The sequence below is a fragment of the Pholcus phalangioides genome, unplaced genomic scaffold (assembly GCF_987345545.1).
Source record: "Pholcus phalangioides strain wild (caught in Gottingen) unplaced genomic scaffold, Ppha-v1.0 ptg000003l_1, whole genome shotgun sequence".
Lineage (NCBI taxonomy): Eukaryota > Metazoa > Arthropoda > Arachnida > Araneae > Pholcidae > Pholcus > Pholcus phalangioides.
This window is the reverse complement of record NW_028301596.1, coordinates 38,633,202-38,657,251: the sequence shown is the minus strand read 5'-3', so window position 1 is coordinate 38,657,251 and position 24,050 is coordinate 38,633,202. Positions and strand designations below refer to the sequence as shown.

At 33.3% G+C, this 24,050-nt stretch overlaps 1 protein-coding gene across 6 annotated transcripts in view; it reads right to left on the bottom strand.

Moving 5' to 3' along the window:
• LOC149088506 (uncharacterized) overlaps positions 1 to 24,050 on the bottom strand; it is a 531,717-nt gene that overhangs the window by 22,944 nt on the left and 484,723 nt on the right. For all 6 annotated transcript variants that reach the window (XM_089247938.1, XM_089247947.1, XM_089247965.1 and 3 more), the window contains 5 exons: positions 22,791 to 22,948; positions 16,553 to 16,655; positions 14,377 to 14,428; positions 5,614 to 5,727; positions 241 to 348 (listed from right to left, as the gene is read on the bottom strand). In XM_089247938.1, the coding sequence (XP_089104064.1) occupies positions 241 to 348; positions 5,614 to 5,727; positions 14,377 to 14,428; positions 16,553 to 16,655; positions 22,791 to 22,948 (535 nt within the window). The remainder of the gene's footprint in view (positions 1 to 240; positions 349 to 5,613; positions 5,728 to 14,376; positions 14,429 to 16,552; positions 16,656 to 22,790; positions 22,949 to 24,050) is intronic.

The following is a 24,050-nucleotide window of genomic DNA, read 5'->3' as shown; positions in this document are numbered from 1 at the left end:
CTTTGATTTTTAATTCTATAAAAAAAAAACAGGAAATATTTTAAATTCAGATTAGAATTCCTTCTTAACCTTATTACAGGGTTATTTCGACTTCCAATTATGTAGTTCATGAAAATGAAAACTTGTTTTCATTTGAGGAATTCGAAATAAACACTGTAGGCTTCTCGTTTAGTTTCACAAGAATTTTGGAATGAAATAATAAAAAAAGGATTAGGATTTATGATATTATATTTCTCTTACCTGTACAGTTGTGGTCGTATCATATTTGAATGACTTTGTTTGTCCGTTTTCTAAAAATACTTTCAGCACATTGGGTATGAAGGGAACGGTGGCATCGAAAGGGGACGGCTGAAAGAAATAACATTGAATTAAAATTGATGGGAAATAGAGGAGAATCAACTGCGCAATGAAAAAAAAAAATCGACGCAGTTTCACCTCAGACTTGGACCGGAACACATATAAGGTGTCTCATTAATTCGCAAATATTTTGAAAATTCATAAAAACTGAACGAAACGGTATATTTTTGATGTACAGAGAAAATAATTAGTTGAAATTTTCGTCGATAGAGGGCACTGCACGAAAGCACGTCACTGGAAATATGCGAATCGGCATTTTATAGGGGCCATTCAAGTATTACGTAAGCAGATTTTCAGTCATTTTTGACCACCCCCCCCCCCCCCAGCAAAATTTCGTCAGCAGCTTAGAATATTTCATATCTTCAGAAAGGGGTTGTTGATGACGTAAGCAACTTTCAAACACCCCCCCCCCCCGTTGTCATCAAAAGTCAGCAAATCCGAACCCCCCCCCCCCCCCCTCGATGCTGACGTAATACTTGAATGACCCCATAAAATGCAAGGTGTATGATTTTTACACATACAGCTCATTTCCGAATTTTCCCATTACTAGGACAAACAAGGTTTTCATTGTGGTGTTGACATTGGTGGATGTCAACGCCACAGCTACGTATACTTGGCTGAGCTTCACAAACGTTTCGGACATAGAACATATTCAAGGAAGGTTCGGGTCCAATCTACCCTACTTTGCTTCTATGCATTGCTCTCTATCGACAGAAATTTGAGCTAATTTTTTTTTCTGTCTCAAAAAACCCTTTTCCCGTGAATAACTTTTTTCGCAAACCGCATTCAAATACACCAATTTCTTCAATTTTTACGAATTTTTAAACTATTTACGAACTAATGGGACATCCTGTACATAAAAAGTCTTTTGAACACTGTTTATTGATGATTTTTCTACCCATTTTCGACTGACATTGGCGCAACGCTTTGTTAGAAAAAAAAGTAAGTGATTGTACACTATAAACTTTTTGTAAGAAACCATTTTTTGAGAATAAAAACCTTAGTGAAAGTGCCCTAGTATTTTTTAAAGTTTGTTTAAAAAGAATGAATTTTTTCATAATTTTTCGAAAATTTTTATAAATTTGAACCTGATTTTCGAAAAGTTTTTTTAAAATTCTGACCACAAACGAAATGATTATAAAAAATGTTTTCCCCAATTATTTTTTGTCACATAGCACATGGGATGTGCTGTAATTATAATTACTAATTATTTTAATTTAATTGAGGTAATTTGCGATAGTTAAAAAATCAACATCGAATTTTTTCGAAATGTTTCAAATATGTCATCAAAGCAACTAGTAATTAAGTGAAAACTGACTGCAATGTCGTCATGAATGGGAAGAGCGATAAAAAATGAATTTTTTAACACGATTCTGTAAAATTACTCATTTCATACAAATTTGAAATTCGCGTAATTTTTTTGCATCTCAATCAAAATGAGGAGTCTTCAACCATTCTCTCTCGCGCAGACACTGCGGGTCAAACAAGCCCATGGGCCACCAAGTCATATCGTGGTAATCTCCGTTATTAAACTCGCGTTCCCAAAATTATTGAACATTTTTATTCACTCTGAATTTATTTCTTTCATTAAATTTGAATATTTATTTATTTTCAAATAATTGTTTTCATTGATTAATTATTCTTTTTAATCAATTACTTCTTTTATTAAATCTGAAATTTGGCCCGATAATTCTGAAATTATTTTTCCACTAATTTTAAATTTTCATTGATTATGAAATTTATTTATTTCAAAAATTCTTAATTTTTTTCATGAATTATTACTTTTAAATATTCTGAAATTAGTCTTGACAATTCTGAAATTATTCTTGACAATTCTGAAATCCTTCTAAATAATTCTGAAATCCTTCTAAATAATTCTGAAATCCTTCTAAATAATTCTGAAATCCTTCTAAATAATTCTGAAATCCTTCTAAATAATTCTGAAATCCTTCTAAATAATTCTGAAATCCTTCTAAATAATTCTGAAATCCTTCTAAATAATTCTGAAATCCTTCTAAATAATTCTGAAATCCTTCTAAATAATTCTGAAATTACTCCTACAATACTGAATTTACTCTTGACAATACTGAATTTACTCTTGACAATACTGAATTTACTCTTGACAATACTGAAATTCTCATAATTATTCTCAATATTTCTGAAAGAATTCTCAATATTTCTGAAATTATTCTCAATATTTCTGAAACAATTCTCAATATTTCTGAAATTATTCTCAATATTTCTGAAACAATTCTCAATATTTCTGAAATTATTCTCAATATTTCTGAAACAATTCTCAATATTTCTGAAATTATTCTCAATATTTCTGAAACAATTCTCAATATTTCTGAAATTATTCTCAATATTTCTGAAATCATTCTCAATAATTCTGAAATCATTCTCAATAATTCTGAAATTGTTCTCAATAGTTATTCCCAATATTTCTGAAATTATTCTCAATAATTCTGAAATTGTTCTCAATAATTCTGAAATTAGTCTCAATACTTCTGAAATTAGTCTCAATAATTCTGAAATTATTCTCAATAATTCTGTAACTATTTTTTCATTAATTATAAATTTCATCAATAGTGAAATGTTTTCACAATAATTCTAAAGTTATTTCTCCCATTAATGTCGTTTTTAGCATTTATATAAATTCTGTAGTTATGTATGCGTTTCGGATGCCGAATCTGGCCTTTCGAAATACTGTATGTAGCCTATAAGAAATGATAGGGCTAAGAAACTGTTTTGACTCAGCCCCCCCGAATTCGTTACGAACGGCCCTTTAATGTATCAAATGCACAGCATTACTATTGAATCTGGAGAGTATAACACAGCAGTACAGATCTCAGTAGCCTTTTTTTTGGAACTAAATCGTTTTTCTAAATAAAAAAGCTAGTTTCTAAAAATGGCCGGCAGGCAACAGCGAAAAGCTTGGAGGGTCATATTTGGCCAGCTGGACATGGGTTGAAGACCCCTGTTCTAAATTCATCTGAAACTTTCATACTTGGTAACATTTTCATAAACACATTCCATGATTCAGACGCACCCAAAAATAATGCAAACAATCCTTGTTTGCCAATATCTGTGGAATAAATTGGAATGATATTTCTAGAGCCCAGAGTAAGAGTGTGGTGGAAAATCTTAATGATAATTTTGTAGTTTTGGAATTTAAATCATGTTTACTATAGTGTGTAGCAGGAGTCCAAGACAAAAACAAAAAAAAACATGAAGAAAAAAACCAATTTCTTCGTTGAAACTTTTATCTACATAACTAAAGGTTTCAGAGACCATTGGCCCGATGCCAAATGAGGTGATCTTTCTTCTCTTTTCCTCACATTCGTGTTTTAACTACACTTCCACCGATAAACGCCATTAGCTTGACTTTCTTACTTTTCTGGTGAATCTTGGCATTAAACCAGAAAAAAAAAAAAAAAAAAAAAAAGCTTTTTTTTAAATGCAATCTCGTTCTGGAACTTTCCATGCTTTTCACGGTCTTTGGAGGAAAAAATGAGGGCGAGTTGCATGAAATTAGTGGCGAAGGAAAACTCATTTAATGGAGTGCAATGGGTCACTTATTACTGTTCGCGTTCTTATTTATTTTAACTAAAGGACACGCCAATTTATTACTTTTATTATATACATTTATTTTTTCTGCAACATCATCAACGAACGGATTTCGTATTTTTTTTTTATGTACGTCGCGTGAATTTAACATTAGGTAGCGTGCATTGAAAATGTTCATATCAAATGGAAAAGGAAATGATGCGGCGGAATTTATCGCAAGATATGTTTTCCCTTCAATTGTATGATAATTTTCTTCAACTTCATTACACGATTATTTTGGAAATTTTTTCCTACAACACGATTTCTGTGCTGTTTAGGCAAATAATTTGGGAATTCGTGTAAATGAAAATCAACAGCATCACGTCTTTGCCCTTTATTATCACAAAGCCACTGCGGGTGCGACGATAATTGCTTTACAGCTGCATTTGATACGTTACATCATCAGTTATGGTTGCATGGAAATCATTTTATAAATGCTGTAATAATCAGCCGTAATTTCACTGTAATTTGGATAGTACGTTTACCCGGCCTGTATTTAACCCCCTCACGTACAAGCTTCTGGCAACAAATTTGGATGATCTCTATTTGACAAATCGGCGATAAATCTGGTAACCTGGTTCTAATCTAACCACACGTTAGAAAACTGAAGGGGAAAGAAAAAAAATAGAAAAAATGAGTAGAAAAGGAAAACAGTAAAATAGATAAGTAGATAAGAAAGTATACTGTAGATTTCTCTTTTCACCCTCACCCTACGCGTATTCTCTTTCGCTCTTCAAGGTATATACAGTCAAATCCCGTTATAGCGAACTCCAAGAGACCGGAGAAATCACTTCGTTAAATTGAAATTTCGTTATAAAGGAAATCCGTGTTTTTGCATTGTTCTTATGTAAACTTATCTGAAAGATTAGAAAAGTGTTCGTTAAAACGAGAATTTCGCTATAACGGTGTTCGTTAAAACGAGAATTTCGCTATAACGGTGTTCGTTAAAACGAGATTCGACTGTAGTAGAAAGATACATTATACTTGGGAAAAAAAAATCACTGATAGGAGTATAGAAAAAACGGAGAGGGGAAAAATAACAACTTCGGTTCACAGGGATGCAATGAAGCTTCGCGATGATAATGAAAGAGGGAAGAAAACCGAGGAACGTGTTGAATTTATTCCACTTGCATCTGAACGACATATTTCATCCGTGATTGTAAAAAGGTTAAAATCTATGAGAAAAATCAATACCAAACAGTAAAAATATTCCGGAAAATGCAAAATTTCAGACGTATATATATCTACAATCATAAACACACAACACGATTTTTTTTATAGAAAAATATATTGGAAGAAAAATATTTTTTTCAAGAGATCAGTAAAAAACGAAACAGTACACACATGATCATACTGAAACGTAATCAAAAATAACCTGTTGCCACATCAAAAAAGAGAAGAAAAAAAACAACAGTTTTTCTTACGTCACTATCGAGGATAAATTAATTAACGCGAATTAAATTACTGAAATTCCCATTTTTTTTGCTTCTCTTTCAAGATTGCGTAAACGAAGGCAGTGAGTGACGCGGGGTAAACGCGGAGAGTTGAAAATGAAATTATTACGAGAGATACTTGAACATATAAGAAAAACTATATTAGTAAAAAATAACTTCGTGAATAATTAGAAAGAAGAAATAATTGGTAACTCACAGAGTATAGAGGGGATCCATTGATCACGACGCCCTCAGCGAACCTCACGCGCGATGGATTCGACTTTAACTTGGCTTTTTTCGCTGCTGTTAGCAGAGCGCTTTTTCTTGTAGTCTAGAAATTAATAAGTACATATGATATCATTTTTTATACAGTTGATTATAACTTTACATGCTGATAAACATACAGGGTGCGTAGCAAACGAGGGTATGACATTTTACTGGCAAACCGTTGATCCTAGAGGTAGGCTATACGTCCAATTAGAAAAAAAAGTTTTCAAATAACGTGTATTACTCAGATATGTCATTCATGTTTTAAGGGGTTGTATAGTTATTATAATAAAAAAAATTATACAGTCCCCGTGTTCTCCAAAATCCAATTAGAAAGTTATTGCCCTGTCTCTCCTGATGCAAAAAAAAAAAAAAGAAAGAAAATCAAGTTTCTAAGTGCTATATTCACTGAGATATTCGAATCCCAAAAACAGGTTTTCCACATTTAGCGCTGTTTTATCCCAACTTTCCTCCGTTTTTCGATGGTGAATATCTCAGTGAATATTTCACTCAGAAACGTGGACTTTTTTTTTGTTGGCATCAGGAGAGACAGAGCAACAACTTTCTAATTAGGTTTTGGGGCACATGGGGACTGTATATAAAAAGTTATTTTTTTTATTTTAATAACTATATAACCCCTTGAAATTGAAACATGAATGAAATATCTGAGTACTACACGTTGTTTAGAAACGTTTTCTAATTGGAAGTATACACCTCTAGGATTAACGGTTCGCCAGTAAAATGTCTCCCCCACCCCGTTTGCTATGCATTCTGTATATTTAAATATACCAAACAAATTTAAACAATACCTATTTATAAATAAATGAATAAATAGCACACAATTTTAATAATTTTCAAGTGCAGTGAAACTTCGATATAACGATACTCCGTGGATCAAGAAAAAAATACCGTTGTAGAGCGATTATCGTTATATGAGAGGCAACATTATCATCGTATGCCATCAAATTTATGCTGTTGTAATTTTTTATAAATCGGCATTATTAGTACCATTATAAAATGAGATTTTATGCGTTTATTCGCCGCGAAAAACTGTAATTATTTAGTTGACTAATACAATTCAATTCGATGCATTGCCGCCGTAAAGTTGTTTACCGCGTTGCCCCTGTTGTGCCATACACCGAAAGTAGCAACACCAATTACTTCTTTATCGCCTTCAGGGGTTCTGTGGTGAAAAATACCGATGCAATAAGATGCATTCAGAAGAAGGAAAAAGAAGAGTAGTTAAAATTAAATTGAAAACGATTTGAAGCAAATTATTAAAAAATATCGTTGTAGTAGTTTTAGAAAAAATCTGAAAAATATCGTTATAGAGAGATTTATCGTTATATCGAGTATCGTTGTAGCGAGGTTTCACTGAATTTACGATGTCTGTAATAACAATGAAGAATAATGGAGGCATATCCTGAAAATGTGCACAGCTGAAAGAAAGCGATTTCAGCCGTGATGTGATTGGGGTCGTAGTTTTATTTATCCAAATTACTGGGTGTCCCATAAATTCGTAAATTACTTCAAAATTCATATAAATTGAAGGAATTGCTATATTTCAATGCAGTTTGCAAAAAAGTTATTCTCCCGAAGGAGGATTCTTTTTGGTATAGGAAAAAATAATTAGTTATAAATTTTATCGAAAGAAGGCGCTGCATGAAAGCAAACTGGAACGTGCAAATCAGAATCCTCTAAAATGCAAGGAGTACTAGTAATAGCTCATTGTGATGTTGACACTGGTATGAAGTCCAGTGTCAACATCATAAAAACACTACTGATGAAGTTGTTTTACCTCAGCCACGAATCGCCGGCAGGAACTTTACAAACGTTTTGGACACAGAAGAGATTGAAGAAAAATTACGGTTCAGAATTCTATGATTCACTTACGTGCAGCATCTATCGATCGATAAAAATTTAACTCAATTTTTTTTCTCCACAAAAGAAAAAAAAATCCTCTTTATGAGAACAACTTTTTCGCAAACTGCATTCAAACATATCAATTCCTTCAATTTTTAGGAATTTTTAAACTATTTACGAATTTACGAGACGCTCTGTACATAGATTTCATTGCTATGCAGTTACAAATAATATGAAGCTATCAAAACATTAACACAAATAACTAGCATGATATGTTCAAGTCTATACATAAAGATTTAGGTAGCAATTTCATCTTACAATTGCTTATTAGTTACTAAAACTGATTTTGGATTATAGTAGCGTAATTAAGGTAATTATTATTTTGGTTCATCACAGAAATAAGCAAGTTTTCAGCCAATTTCTAAAATGACTATATATATATCATATAATATACCATCAAAAGCCTTATAGTCCTGAGATAGAATTTAATTTTCCCAGTCTTACTTTAATTCAAAAGTTTAAGCTCGTAACTGGGAGCTTTTATATGAAAATCTCATCGGGATTCTTAATGAACATTAATTCTGCTATTAAATGATCTTATTACGGTTATGATTCTAAATTAATGATATTTCATTGAATTAGTTGTTTCAAGGGATATTTCCAATGTGTAAACTACTAATTATGAAATTAGAGTATATTAGAGTCTGATGTAACTGAAAACTGAACAAAAACATACAATGAAATAATAAATATGGGTACAATAATCGTGTTTCCATTTGTGTGTTAGAACAGGGGATTTTACAAATTAGAATAGAAAATTATTAGGGATTAACAACGTTAGGAATAAGATTCGAATTTTAGAAATCTCATTAGATACCTGTGCGCAATATGCTTTGGAATTTCAGCGGTACTAAAAAATGCCGTGAAACACTTATTGAGAACCTACAGCTCTATTAATGCTTTCAACTTTACGAGTATCTTCTAAACAACCGATAGCATTCCCAGACAGATTCCACGGCACCATCGGATGCCGTTTAGGAATCACCGAATTAAAGATTAGATATTAATTTCAATTTTAATGTCAGAATATAGAATAATCTGAATTTTCGCTGGGAAACGGAAATTCAGATTTATCGAGTATAGCTGTACAAACAATCCGATTACAGTTTGATTTCATGGAATAACAAATAAAATCAATAAACGGTACCATGACTTAATTCCAGTAAGTACAGAACCAGGGTTCGGGCCTCAAAATCTGAAGTAGATAATTCGTATTTTTCTTTTCAGTTTTTTAGATAATCGACTATTGAAATCGATTTCCATCTCTACGCAAGATTTATTGAGATCTTTATTCAAATGCATGAAACCAAAAAGTATCAGTTCCCATAAAATCAGTTCGAAAAGAATACATTGCAGCACGGAATTGATTGTGATGGCATTGAGAAATGAAGAAAAGAAGACAAGAAGACATAGAATAAGACTTTATAAAATAATCATCGTGGCAAAAATAGATTACTTCACTCCGATGATAAATATTAGGAATGGCTATTCAAATCAAAACTTTCCTCACAACAGTTCCCGTTAGCTGTTGAGATTGATCGTCGGAAGATTTTCAACACCCATCAGTGCATCCATCATTTTAGAAGGTGAAAACCCTAAAAATCATGAGGACGGGAATTTTTCCCACCTGGAAAGTTAGGGACTAAAAGAGAACCAAAATCTTCAATCAAAACACAACTACGTCAATATATCGAGTGAGTATATTTAAAGTATATCTATTCAGAGCACTCTGAGACCGAACAGGTAAACGAAACAGCACTAAACTTTGGTATTACACGTTTCAGTCTACGAGAAAACGATTTTGTATTTGTAGAAAAATTTAAAAAATGACCAATAGAGCTAAATAGAAAATATGACCAGTGATGAAATGATCGCTGTGATCATCGGGTAATGTTATCCAACTAAACTGAAGAGCCAAAAAAACTGCTAAAGGCATGCGTATGCAAATAAAGAGATATGGAACCAATCAGAGTACGGCGCTGCGGTCGTCAACGCCTATATAACACAACAAGTGTCTGGCATAGTTCTTAGATCGGTTACTGCTGCTACAATGGGAGGTTATCTAGATTTAAGTGAGTTTGAACGTGATGTTATAATCGGCGCACGAGAGATGGGACATCTCCGAGGTAGCGATGAAATTTGGATTTTCACGAGTGTACCGTGAATATCGGGAATCCGGTAAAAAATTAAATCTACGACATCGCTACGGCCGGAAAAAGATCATGCAAGAACGGGACCAACGACGACTGACGAGAATCATTAAACGTGACGGACGTGCAACCCTTCCGCAAATTGCTGCAGATTTCAATGCTGGGCCATCAACAAGTGTCAGCGTGCGAACCATTCATTGAAACATCTTCGATATGGGCTTTCGGAGCCGAAGGCCCACTCGTGTACCCTTGATGACTGCCCGACACAAAGCTTTACGCCTCGCCTGGGCCCGACAATACCGACATTGGACTGTTGAGAACTGAAAACACGTTGCCTGGTCCGACGAGTCTCGGTTCCAATTGCTTCGAGCTGATGGACGTGTACGGGTATGGAGACAACCTCATGAATCCATGGACCCTACATGTCAACAGGGGACTGTCCAAGCTGGTGGAGGCTCTGTGATGGTATGGGACGTGTGCAGTTGGCGTGATATGGGACCCCTGATAAGTCTAGATACGACTCTGACAGGGGACAGGTACGTAAGCATCCTGTCTGATCACCTGCACCCATTCATGTCCATTGTGCATTCCGACGGACCTGGACAATTTCAGCAGGACAATGCGACACCCCACACGCCCAGAATTGCTACAAAGTGGCTCCAGGAACACTCTTCTGACTTCAGACACTTCCGCTGGCCACCTAAATCCCCAGACATGAACATTATTAAACATATCTGGGATGCCTTGCAACGTGCTGTTCAGAAGAGATCTCCATCCCCTTTTACTCCTACGGATTTATGGACAGCCCTGCAGGATTCATGGTGTCAATTACCTCCAGCACTACTTCAGACATTAGTCGAGTCCATGCCACGTCGTGTTGGGGCACTTCTGCGGGCTCGCGGGGGCCCTACACGATATTAGGTAGGTGTACCAGTTTTTTTGGCTCTTCAGTGTATTTCCTGTGATGGTTTTTTTTACACGTCCCACAAATTTTACGCATATTCTACGTATACACATATTGCACACGCAGCAATATATTCTCCCATATCGGTAATTTTCAAAAAATATTATCGGGAATTTCTTTATAAATGATTTGGAAATCATAATTACCCTTTCAGACTCTAGTGCGACACATGTGTGGGTTGCTTTTACTCACTAAAACTTTTACTCAGTAAAAATTTTTTCTTTTGACCCCCAGGGAGTAAAACCCTGACTTGAAGGATTGTGTCAGTTTTGAGTTAGAATATGGTGAATATAAACTCTGGAGGCTTTCATCAGAGGGCAGCACTTGAAGTTGAATTTTCAGGGTTTTTTAAGATGGCTTCTTTCCAGGAAAAGGTGCGACATAAAATTTAGTAATAAAATTCTCGAAAAAATTGCATGCGAAGATGAATATACGCTGAACCATCTAGGATGAAAATTTCTTAACGAAGTTAATTATTTCGCAGCAAAAAAAATATGAAAAAATTAAGATTACTGAAAAAATAAGGACTAGAAAACATTTGTTTTTAATGCATTTTTCGAGTGTCAGTAATGCAAAAATATATCGAAAATTCCAGGAAAAAAAAAAAAAATATTAATGCTTGGATCAGAAAGAGTTAAAATTTGTTGCCGTTTACCGCACTAGTTCTTTCTCCAAAGCGCTATGAATGGGGATGGTCTTAATCCGATTCGAACCACATGGTATTTAGAATAAATTTATACGAGATCTCCAATAATTTCGAAACCAATACAAATGAGTACACTATCCAAAGAGAAGCCATACAATTCAGATTCTTTCCAATGAAAGCACAGTACAGAATTTTCAACGAAGCCAAAGAAAATTCAATCATCATATATTACTGAATATCTTGAGACAAAGCAATTGTTCTTGAAGCAAAAAGATTCAAAAGAGATCCAGATGAAAGCAAGTTTGACATGCACAAGATCTTTATTCAGAAATACGTTCTCCCACAGGATCGGGAATTCATATAATATTCAAACAAAAGAATTGAAGACTAAAAAACGTGAAATATTTATGCGTAAGAACGAAACCAATTAACTGCCCATGTTTTTCTTAGATGATACGTTAAAAATAAAATAAGCAATGGGAGAGGAATCTTTACAGAGGCTATCTTTTATCAGAAACGAAAAAGTAAAACAAAACCATGAGACACAAATTAAAGAACAAATTCTTTTAAATCGAAAAAATAATTGGTTTTTTCGGATACGAGGAACGGGCGATCATTCTTTGGAAAATCTGAAGTGAAATTCGATACCGTCTTTTTCTTTTTAAGATAAAACGAGAAATAATAATAACAATAATAATAATAAAATCCAAACAACAAAGGAGATGAAAAATGGGAAAAGCATAGGCTTCAAATCTTTCAATGATAAGTTATTGAATAACTATGCTATTCTTTGTCATGTTATTTTTAGAATTACTTAGGGAATCATTTACACAGGCGAAAGTTTTGACACTTAAATGGGAGGATTAACATATGTATGAATTGGTTTTTAACATATAAAAACGTTTTGTGAACATGTGAAAAAAAATGATATAATGACATTTTAAGCAAACTAAATTGATACCATCAACGAAAATTTTTTTAAATAGTGACAGATAATTGAAAAATAATAGTTTTCCTGCTTGGATATAGATGTTTAGTGACATTTAAAAATAATATAATAATGATTGCGTATTAGTGAGGCTGTAATGTTTCTGAATTTTATGATTTATGGAATTTGAATAAAACTAGAAAACAAAGTATTTGATTGTTAATTGAATTTGAATTTATCTCGCATAATAGAATAAAAAATTGCGTAAATTATAATGATATTTTTAACGTTTCCTCAATTAAAATGTAAGTTTAAACAGAGTAGTCGAACCAATTAAAATGCAGTAGACTCGAATATCCGGCCTAGTTTAAAAACAATACTAGTACATTAATGAATTACAATATTACCTTTTCCCATTTGTGTAATCCTTTATCAATGAACAGTAAAAAATAAGTTTGAATAATTTTTGTAAGAGCTTAGCCTACGTTTTATATACGTTTATGTTTCGCTCATTCTGAAAGTGTGTGAATATACTGTACAGCAGTTTTTCCCAATCTTTTTGATGCAGTGTGCCCTATAGCGAAGGTCAATTTCCACGCTGCTTCCCCACTAAATCCAGTAACTTCACATACTTAAATTCACATAAGCTGTGCAAAGAAAAAGGATAAGAGAAAATAAAGTTTCAGCAGAAACTCATTCAATTTTAAGAATGAAAAAAAAGCAATTTGATCGTTTTAGGCACGTTAATGGGTCTCTTGCACCTTCTCTAATAAAAGAACATATATTACAGTTAATATTAATTACTAGTCTGTCGTTGTCACGCTCGAGTTTATATGGTTTAACCAATCTCCTTCGTAAGTATAGGGTGTTTCAGAAAGCGCTCCCTGATTTTGAAATTTCATAACTTGGAAACAGTGATAGAAAGAAAGATAAAACAAGTAGATAGTTTAATGGGCATGTTTGCAATTTCGCCTGTTTGTGAAATTAGTTACAATTTTGGCTCACAGATGGCACCACAGTTCTTTGAACAATGTGATATTGTCCCATGCAAACATGGGTGAAATCGCATTGCAATGGGTATGAAATAGTTGCCTTGCATGCCAAGGACATAACAAAAATGACGAGGAATTTAAAGCCATTTTCCTGAAATGTCTCTGTGTCAATGGATCCGTGTGCCTCATAGATGAACTGTTCAAGCTAATATAGCGTTTGGGGACTCTTGCTATAAAAAAATGATCTTCGAATGCCCCCCCCCCCCCCCCCCCCCCACAGGAAGGAGTAGTGAAATAAAACGATTGCGTATACTATACGTACACTCTAGAAAACATTTTACTCTATTTTAGTATGTTCTCTTCCAAATGTCCCATTTTTTGACAAGCGAGAGGAAATGAGTTATAATTTATCCACCGAGCCCTTCGAATCTTTCCAATGGTTTTTCCAATACTCATGATGTTTGTCATAGATGCAAACGCTGAGATATATTTCAGTCTTAAAACTGTTCTAGCAAATCACACAGCTATATGTTCATAGGATTAGATACTCTTCAGTAAAAGATCATTAACATTGAGTGAGGAAAAGTAAGAAAAGGCTATATGAAAAGAAACTATGTACTGAACAAATTGCTGCTATGAATAAGCAGCAGCAAGCTGGGAAAAATTAATTTTGAACGTCATATAAGCCATTGCCTTAATATGAGAAAATTCGATGAAAATCAGGAATGAAATCATGTCTGTCAATAATTGTTTTGAACATTAAACTTCAAAATAAAATTTAGCTTGACTCAACTCTTTCATTTTGCTCTAGATATTCTGTATCATATTCTTTTAACAACTCTCTCACCGGCATTGACGAGATATATCGCTTCCTTTGAATCCTTTAATTTTAGCAATGACAAGCCCAGATATTTTATAAAGTTGATTTCTCAGCGGAAAACATTTTCCTATCCCTTTTACTTTGGGCCTGCTAGAGATCGGAGGAAACCTTACTTTATAAAAAATATATGACGTTTTAAATGGAGGTTCAGTGCTTTTTGCTATGCGGGGAAAAGGGTTAAAGCATATGGATGAAGATAAAGGAGAGAAAAATAAATACACATTACTTACATTATTCGCAAATGGCTGACATACTTTTAGTTTCACCGTATGCTTACAAGACCTGAAATAATAATAAAAAACACATTTAATATACTTTTCTTTATCTAATATACTTCAATACTTTTTCAAGAAGGGGGGAAAAACGCATAATGTTATATCAAACAGAACAAATGCTGATTTATAGCTTTTGATCCAGATTAACGTGGGAGTGAAAAGTTACAATAAGAACCTGATGTTGGAAACAAAAAAATGTAAGAGCGGTGTTTTTAGGCATATATTAAGGCAAGAAAAACCATGAAAATACACATAAAAAAAAAAGACAACGAAAAAGAAAATATTCCACATGGAACACGAAATGGGCAGAGACGATAAAATTTTAATGTCAGACAATAAATTACACTTCTAAAAGTTTCAACTTTTATGTCAATAACCAAGATAACGACAGACCAAAGGGAGAATTTCTTTCCTCTCCAAAAACCATCATTTTCGTCCTCAGAACGTAAAAAATAAAAAGAAATGTATAAGCAGTGGCGTATGTGTGTATAAAAAAATACAATGGTTATAAATTATCAATTTCCCCCCTCCCCCGGCATGTATCCACTTTGAAGGAGGTACATGCATGTATATTATGCAATCAATCAATACTATATATATTTTTCTTCATCTCAACCAGATATATTTTTTTAAAATTCCGAATTTGCCGTTTAAAAATTCCAAATCATCCAATCATTATTAATCATTCATATAAATTGATATGGTACAATAAGTAGAAGATATTTTCTGCTCTGATAACGCTGCTAAAAAAAAAATAATGCTTCCAAAGAAATTCCAATGGTTTAAGGATATATTGGGTCTGCTTATTTTAAAACTGGTGGTGGCTTTGCCGAATTAGTTCTAGCTTTTGAGATAATGCATACTCCCAACATTTCAATATAGTCTGCAGCAACTAATTTTGTGTGTGTCGAATTTTTACTTTCAATTTTTTTATTTTCTTATATTATTCAATATATTATCATGATCAGACGTCAGTGGTATTTATTTATTGATAGTAAGTTTGTTATTGATTTACATTTCTCATAGTTTCAATGTGATTTGTATGCTGCTTATGTACACCATTAGAATTTAACTCTTTCACTTTTGATCTCAAAAACCTAAGTCATTCGGACAAAACCAATGCCAGATTCGAAATCAGCACCCTAAAATCACTGAAAAATCATTGAAAACAGAATCAGTGTTTAGCAGTATAATTTTTGAAGAGAATTTTTAATTCCAGATGGAAGTGGGCTTCTGGAATTAAAAATTTCCGAAGTATTATCGCATTATTCACGTTTTTCTGATGTTACTGTATGTTGTTGATTCACAACAAAAGAATCCCCCTTCATTTTTGCGTTTAAAAAAGATGGTTTTATATTTTACTGCGCCCATATTTTGGAACTTGGTGCATTAGGAGAGATCTTTCAATATGTAGCTTTTGCTCTTACGTCTGAAATTTATATTCGATTTCAGATATTTTCATTCGCGCGTTAGCTTAACTTACACGTAGTTTACATTGCATAGTAGCTTTGCTAAGCAGCATGGGTAAATCCAATTATGAATTATAAATTTCGAATGTCAACAGCATTCTATCATAATTATGACAAGTCAGAGTTGAGATAGAAATATGAATTTTATAAAATTTTGAATTCCATTCCACTGCAATGAATGTACGGCTACTGTAAAAGTATCACTTTCAGTGAAACGCATTGTTTAAAAACAACAGAATTTAATTTTTCTCGTCATTTCTCACAGTCGAATGAGGCTGTCTGACGACGTACAACATTGTTTAAATTTTGTTATGAAGGAATATTGTCATGAAAGACCTCGTAAAAAGAACAACTGATGAGGTAATTCTTTTGGAACGATTATTGCGTAGAGCACTGTTGAAGAACGACCTTTTTCCATTGCTTGCTGATTTGTACTTTGATAACGAATTTCTACAAACATTCTATTTTGAAAATTTTGTTGGAATGTTGCTGTGTGTGTAACATTTTTTATTGAAAAAAATTGACGGTAAAATATGAATCAACAAATTAATACAATAAATAAAGATGCAATACTGAGGAAAGTACGTCATAGCCAATTATTTTCAATCTAAATTTAAATACACACTATATAGTAGAAAACCTTAATTTCAAACTGAACCAACCTGACTAATTCAATGACTCTTTCCCTTGGAGACTTCACAACGTCTTCGCCATTGATCTCCAGAATCTGATCTCCTGGAAGAAGTTTTCCTTCACTAGGACCATCTACATTAAAAAAAAAAAGAAAAGAAGAAATGTTGTGTTATTATGCAAGTAGAAGACATTGTTATTTAAAAAGCTCCAAGAAAACAAAAAAGATCAACGGAACTCCACAAACTAATAAATTGAAAACAAAAAAAAAATATCAGAATTTTTCTCATCTATTATTTTTACTCTGGAATATTCAAAACAAGTGTTGATAAAAAGCTTAGGGTAGAATAGAAGAACTACATTCTGTGAAGTGACGAAGTAAGAAAACGAAAACGAAGAAAAAAAAAACGACATTGATTGAAAGTAAGAAAACATTTACTGGAAAGAAATAAAATGTTCTACATAAAAATTGGATGAGAAAACAAATCACGTTTGAAATATATTGGAAACATGATCAACGTATGTTTATTTACAGGAAAACCCCGATACATTTTTTTCCAAAGATTTTCGTTACACGTTGGACACTGAAAAATATTCGGACGGGTGAATTAGTTTTTTTTTTGCACGTCGTTTTTTATAGCCTAAGAGATAGTTTTCTAAGATTTTACAGATGGAGGAAAGCTATGTTTTAGATGATATTCAAATGAATTTGACATTAATAGCTTAGTAAATGAGTATACAGGGTGATTCAAAACTCAACGTACAAACTTTTTCGGGAGGTAGAAAACACAAAAACAAAACAGAATCACATAGGAATGCAAACCCCAATTCGATAAGCTGCAGGATAAACGAAGATGCAAATGGGTGGAAAAACTCTTTATTTAGTAATAATTTCTTTATACGAGGACAGAGTACGTGTACACGTTAAGTTTCACAAGTGCTCAAAGTTCTTACCATCTACAGTCATGCGCGCTTCACAACGGCGACGCATTGATTGTCGAACCCTTTCAAAAATACCCGGCATTTCGCGGACGTTTGCAACTGTGACGAGGTCGGCGTGAGAGTCAACGGGCGTCTCCTAGACCACGGCTTTCAGGATTCCCCACAAGAAATCTAGGCTATATAAATCGGGCTATCGTGATGGCCATGGGACGGGTCCTACACGCCCGATCCATCGAGGCGGATAACAGCACTTTCAAGCGTGCATAACTGGGAATGGTAAAAACTTTGAGCTATTGTTGTGAAGCTTAACGTGTACACGTGTTGTCCTCGTGTAAAGTATCACTAAATAAAGGGTTAATCTACCCATTATTGGCTTGTCATTTCTGCATCTTCGTTTATCCTCCAGCTGATCAGATTAGGGGTTTCCGTCATACATTCTTATTTGAATCTGTTTTGTTTTTGTGTTTTCTACCTCCCCTAAAAGTTCCTACGTTGAGTTGTGAATCACCCTGTATAGGGATGAAATTACTTAATAAACAAAAATCAAAGATTTTATTGAATCACGCGGTGCAGTCGAATGATTTTGCATTTCACGAAAATTTCCTCACGATCTCCGCATGCTTTTTGCAAATTTCTCTGAGGATTTTATTGCGTATCACGAGAATATGTTACTTAAGACAAGGTTTTAAGCATCATATAGACAATAAAGTAATATAATCAGAAAAGTAGGTGGAAAATTTTTCAAAGAATCACAAAAAATTAATATTCGCTATTTTCAGAATATTACTGAAAACGTTTTATCAACCATTCGAGGGAGAGAGAAAAGAAAGATTGAAAATGAGAATACTATAAATGAGAGGCAACGTGGAAAGAATAGGGTAGAATGAGAAAGAGAATCAGAAAAGGACTCCAAGGAATAATAGAGGAACATAAAGAAACAATATTGAAGAAAGATAAGAAAGGAAAAATTAGGAAAAGAGGGAGAAGGAAAATGGGATAAATAGGAAAGAAAGATTCGAGAGAGGTAAGACAGAAAAAAGATGAGGAAAAAGAGAGGAATATAAATGAAGGAAAAACAACAAATTGAATGAGAGATAGAAAGATAAGAAAAGAGGAAATGAGGAGCGAGAAATATGAGAACAGTAATGAGATAGATAGAAAAGGAAAAAGAGAGAGAGAGGAGTGAAAATGAAAAAAAAGAAATAGAATGAGAGAAATAAAAACGTCAATAAGGATAGAGTCCTGTGAGAAAAATACGAGAACAGAATTGGAAGATAACAAAGAAAGCAATGAGAGACAGAGTGAGAGAAAGACAGGAGTGAGAATGAGGGAAGAATAGAATGAGAGAGATAAGAAAGAGGCAAATGATAAAAGAGAAAAACAGAGGATCGAGAGCGAGAAAAAGGTAATAAGATTAGGAATAAGGGAAAGAAAGAAAAAAATATGGATGGCCGAATGAGAGAAGGAGGGGGGGGGGGCAATAATAAAAAAGACTAAAAAAATAGAATTGATGAAAAATAAACAAGAAAACAAATTTAAGAATGAAAATGGTTGAACAAAGAAATATTTAGCAAGAATGAAGAAGAATGAATAAAAAGTAAGATAATGGGAAGGAAACAAGAGAATTACAGAGAAATAGAATTACAGAGAAATAGAATTACAGAGAAATAGAATTGATGAGATTGAAGAAAAGATAAGTTGAGAAAAAATAGATAAGAGATGAGAAGAAATGAAATAATGAAAAGAAGAAAAACGAAATAGCGAAAAGAAGAAAAATGAAATAGCGATAAGAAGAATAGGAAAGATAGAGAACGAAGGAAAAAGACAATATAAGAGAAAATATGAAAGGAATACCTTCGATCAAATATGAAAGAAATACCTTATATCAAATATGAAAGGAATACCTTCGATCAAATATGAAAGAAATACCTTATATCAAATATAAAATAACGAAGTTGCAGTAATGTAAAATTTAAAAATCTTCCAGGCATGAATTTCATTCGAAATCAATAAACTTAATTTTCATATTTTATAATCGCGAAACTTCAAATGCTTAAATTTCCCTCTGGATTTTTGAATTCGGGAAAATACGTTTGCATACCTTAATAATACATTAAGAATTTCCTATAATTGGGAATTTTAAAAGCTTGTGAAACATAAATATTACGTGAAATGAATAAAATAAATGTCTTGACATTTTGAAATTTAGGGACTAACCATGATAAACGATATATAAAACTTATCTATCCTTCCGTCCATTCAAAAATAAATACAGTAAATCGAAATCAGTCATTTCGAATCAATAATCAGAGTCAATGTAAGTTTCGAAAAAATATTGCGAGAAAGAAAAATTTGACTTCCGATTCTTTCCTTCATGAGAAACCGATTACAAAATTGATAAATTTGAGATTTTTTCCCTATCTTTTCGAACTTCATCGAGTTATGAGCGAGATGATTTATGAAAGCATCGGAAAATAGATCGATGTTCTTTCAATAAAGAAAAATAAATGGTTCGAAACATTAAGTTTTCTCTCTTAAAAACAAGATGAGATTTTTATTGAGTTTTTCTTCCCGCAGAATATTTCTTTTTGTCACACTTTGTACTCTTTTGTCCCCAAATTTGTGCATCATTATCACAACGAAGGCCGTTCTAATATACTCGAGTTCCCGGAAAAAAAATTCTGGTCTCTTGATCTGTAGCATTCAGAAAAAGCACACATAATCCCAAAATTGTACGGAAATGCTGAAAAATACCGAAACAAAAATACGAGCACTCTTGAAGAAAAATGAAGGCAAATTCAAAATTGCGAGGAAAGGGAATTATTAAACTATTATAAAAAAACAAAAACAATAAAAAAAAATTAAATGTATAAAAATAATCAGCAATAAAGAAAATTTAGAATTATTCAACGTTATAGTTTCAGAACTATTGAAAGATATAATCTCAGAACTATTGAAAGATAATCTCAGAACTATTGAAAGATAATCTCAGAACTATTGAAAGATAATCTCAGAACTATTGAAAGATAGTAACTATTGAAAGTTACATTCTCTTTCATAGTTTCATTCTTACTAGAAACTATTGAAAGTTACATTTTCAACTATTGAAAGTTACATTTTCAACTATTGAAAGTTACATTTTCAACTATTGAAAGTTACATTTTCAACTATTGAAAGTTATATTTTCAAAACTATTGAAAAAAAAAAGTTACATTCTCTTTCATAGTTTCATTCTTACTAGAAACAATTGAAAGTTACATTTTCAACTATTGAAAGTTACATTTTCAACTATTGAAAGTTACATTTTCAACTATTGAAAGTTACATTTTCAACTATTGAAAGTTACATTTTCAACTATTGAAAGTTACATTTTCAACTATTGAAAGTTACATTTTCAACTATTGAAAGTTACATTTTCAACAATTTCAGAATAATTGAAAAAAAAAATTAAAAAATTAGAAAAAGAAAATTCAGAATCAAAAGGAAGAGGGAAATCTCAGAATTATTGAAAATTCGAGTTAAGGAAGGAAAAACATTTCAAGATTAATTAAAATTCTGAACTAAATAAGGAATAAGAATTCCAAAATTAAATGAAAATTCAGAAATAAAAGAAGGAAAGACATTCCATAATTAATAAAAATTCAGCATTAAAAGAAGGAAAGAAATTCCAGAGTTAATGAAAATTCGGAGTTAAACAAAGAATAAGAATGAGTAAAAATTCCGAAATTAAGGAACATTCAGAATTAAAAAAAAATTCATCCAGAATCGATGAAAGAATTATTTAAAATCCAGAATTCAAACGAAAGAAATTTCAGAAGTAAATGAATAGTTTCAGAATGTAGGCCTTCCATAATTTAGAAGATCTTTTCCGACTCGGGGGCTCTGAGACCGGGCCCCATTGGCCCTACTGTGGAACACCACTTAATCATACACACACAAAAAACATTTATGTAAACAAAAAATGTTTTTTTACGTTTTTTATGTCCCAATAAATATTTCTACTATCTCATCCACGCATACATTTGTTTTCTATTTGGAATTGAATATGCATCAAAATAATATTTCTACACTAGAACATGGAACTACAAAAACATTTTTTTTTCCTGTATGCATACATTTTCATAGATCAAAAAGAAACGATAACCTAGAACTTGATACTGTAAGTACGTTTTTCTTTTCCATCCAAAAGTTAGTCTATATTGAGGATATTCAGTACAAAGAAAATCCACCGTCTCCTGTTCGACAAGCAAGTGAATATTTGATACAGGAAAAAGGAAGAAAATATACATATAGAGAGGGTACACGTTGAGACATATGGTAAGAGGGCATCAAGATGTAACTCTTAGCAATACTACTGTTGCTTTCCTTTTTCAATTGATGGTATATGGTAAGGCTTTCGAGAGATACTTCGAAAGAAAGAATGGTTCTGGCTGTAAGATTGCTTTTAAAGGGGGGAAAAAAAACCCCGTTGACTATTCAGTTCAAACGAATGCCCAATGCATATTCTATGATGGTGAGATGCTATTGAAATCTATGGGAACAGGTTGGTAGAAGGTAACTGGAAACGTTAAATATGACATTATGTGGTTTAGATAATAGAAGAATATAAAAGAAAAGTTTCCGAATTTCAATTCGTTATGAATTTTTTTCTTTCAAATCGAGCAAAACGCCATGGGCAATTTACTACCGAGTGAGTTGTGCAGGAAGTGTGAGAGTGTGTACCAAACAGTCTGAGTGCGTATCTAGTGTTGTGTCTAAGGTTACCGGACGCCCTCCTAAAGGAGGGTGTGTCCTCCTTTTTGATGTCATTTCAAGCGTCCTCTTAAGTTTCGGAAAATTCTTCGTTTTGTCCTCCTTTTTCAGGTTTCCGGAATCATTTTTCTTTTTTTTCCTCAGGGAATTTTTTTCCCACTTTGGAACATATATTCATTGACATCAGTGTTTTCGTAGTTTTATTGGCTTTTTTGTCCATTGACCAATAGCCGTCGAAATTTCCAGAATTTGTTTTTTTTAAGCGATTCTGTTTTCGTTGGGAAAAATTGTTGTTGTGGCAGGTTTTATTGGTCAGATTAATGGCGTCATCTGTTTTGAAAATTGGAGGAAGTGCACTTGAAGGTGCGCGTAGGCGTCCTCCTTTCTCAGTTTCGAATCTGATAATTCTAGTGCCGCCATCTATATTTCAAATTGTGAGCGAAGCGTAATGATTGAATATTTGTACCGTTTGTAGACCTGTTGCTGTCAGTGGCTTTTCAACGGGGAGATCAGCTCGTATTCGCGAATTCGTTGTGATTTAAACCTTCAATGAAATAAATTAAAAATACCATTTACCTTCAGTCACGAACCGGACAATAACGGGCTTCTCACTCCCAGCAACGAATCCGAAACCCTTCTGTGGGTCTCGAACCAGATCCACGTCGCGTGGCTGAGGTGGCTCCTCATCTGAATCTTTTCTCGGGTCTTCGTTCGTTGTCGTTCGATTGACATGACTGAAAAGTAAGAATAGAGGTTCATTAGAGAAACGTTATTGCTATTTTTGCACAATCCAAATAATAGATATTGACCAATCCATATAACAGAAATTTTCCAAGAAAAATCAAGCAAAAACAAGATGATAATACACGAGGGAATGCAATTTCTAAAATACGTGTTGTAGTAATATAGCGAGCAGCGTGTCTTCTGACATACCTTACATACAAAATGGTGAGCGGACAGTTGAAACCCTCGTTGGAACGTAGAATAAGGAGGATGACGATTTTAAGTCATCTCACATCATCACCAAATGATGGCGAAAGTCAAGAGGGAATGAGAATTCCGACTGGAAATACATTTCAACTCTGACTAGTAAGTTAGCAGATCCAAATTTTCGCGAACTAAATTGAAAACATGGGATAATGAAAATGCAGATATAGATGCTATATGAATAAACACTCTGTTGTCACCCTTGCCAATGGTCTCTAGAACCCAGTGAAAAATAAAGATTATTGTTATGTGAGTAAAATACTAATGAGAGTACAATACTGATGAAAATGATGCTATATGAATATATGATCTAGGTGTCCTGCTGCCATCCAGGGGCGTAGCCAGAAATTTCGTTCGCGGGGGGGCGGACCACTTTCATTTTGGGGGGGGGACCAAAGTGACAGAACAATGGATTTGGCCATCTTTTTCCCTTTTTTCGGTCATTTTCTCACATTTCGGGGGGGGGGGACTTGGGGGGGGGGGTCTGATCCCCCCCTCGCTACGCCCTTGCTGCCATCTATCCAATAGTGACAAAACTATGTTATAAATCCTTAAAGTAAAACTGACTGTTGATTTCGAATCTATGTGCATCATGAAAATTAATAATAGATCGTATAATACGTACTATTTTATTGTTTTATTTTTTTGATGCACAACAGTGTAAATTTTATGTACCAAAATATGGTTTTAATGCTTGTCGCAGAAGCAAACATAAAAGATATAGTAACTGATATTTTGGTACATACAATTTGCACCAGTATGTAGCATTAAAGTAAAAAATATATATCATACCGTATATTTTTCAATTTAATGCTGCACACCGGCGTAAAACCAACAATACATTTTACT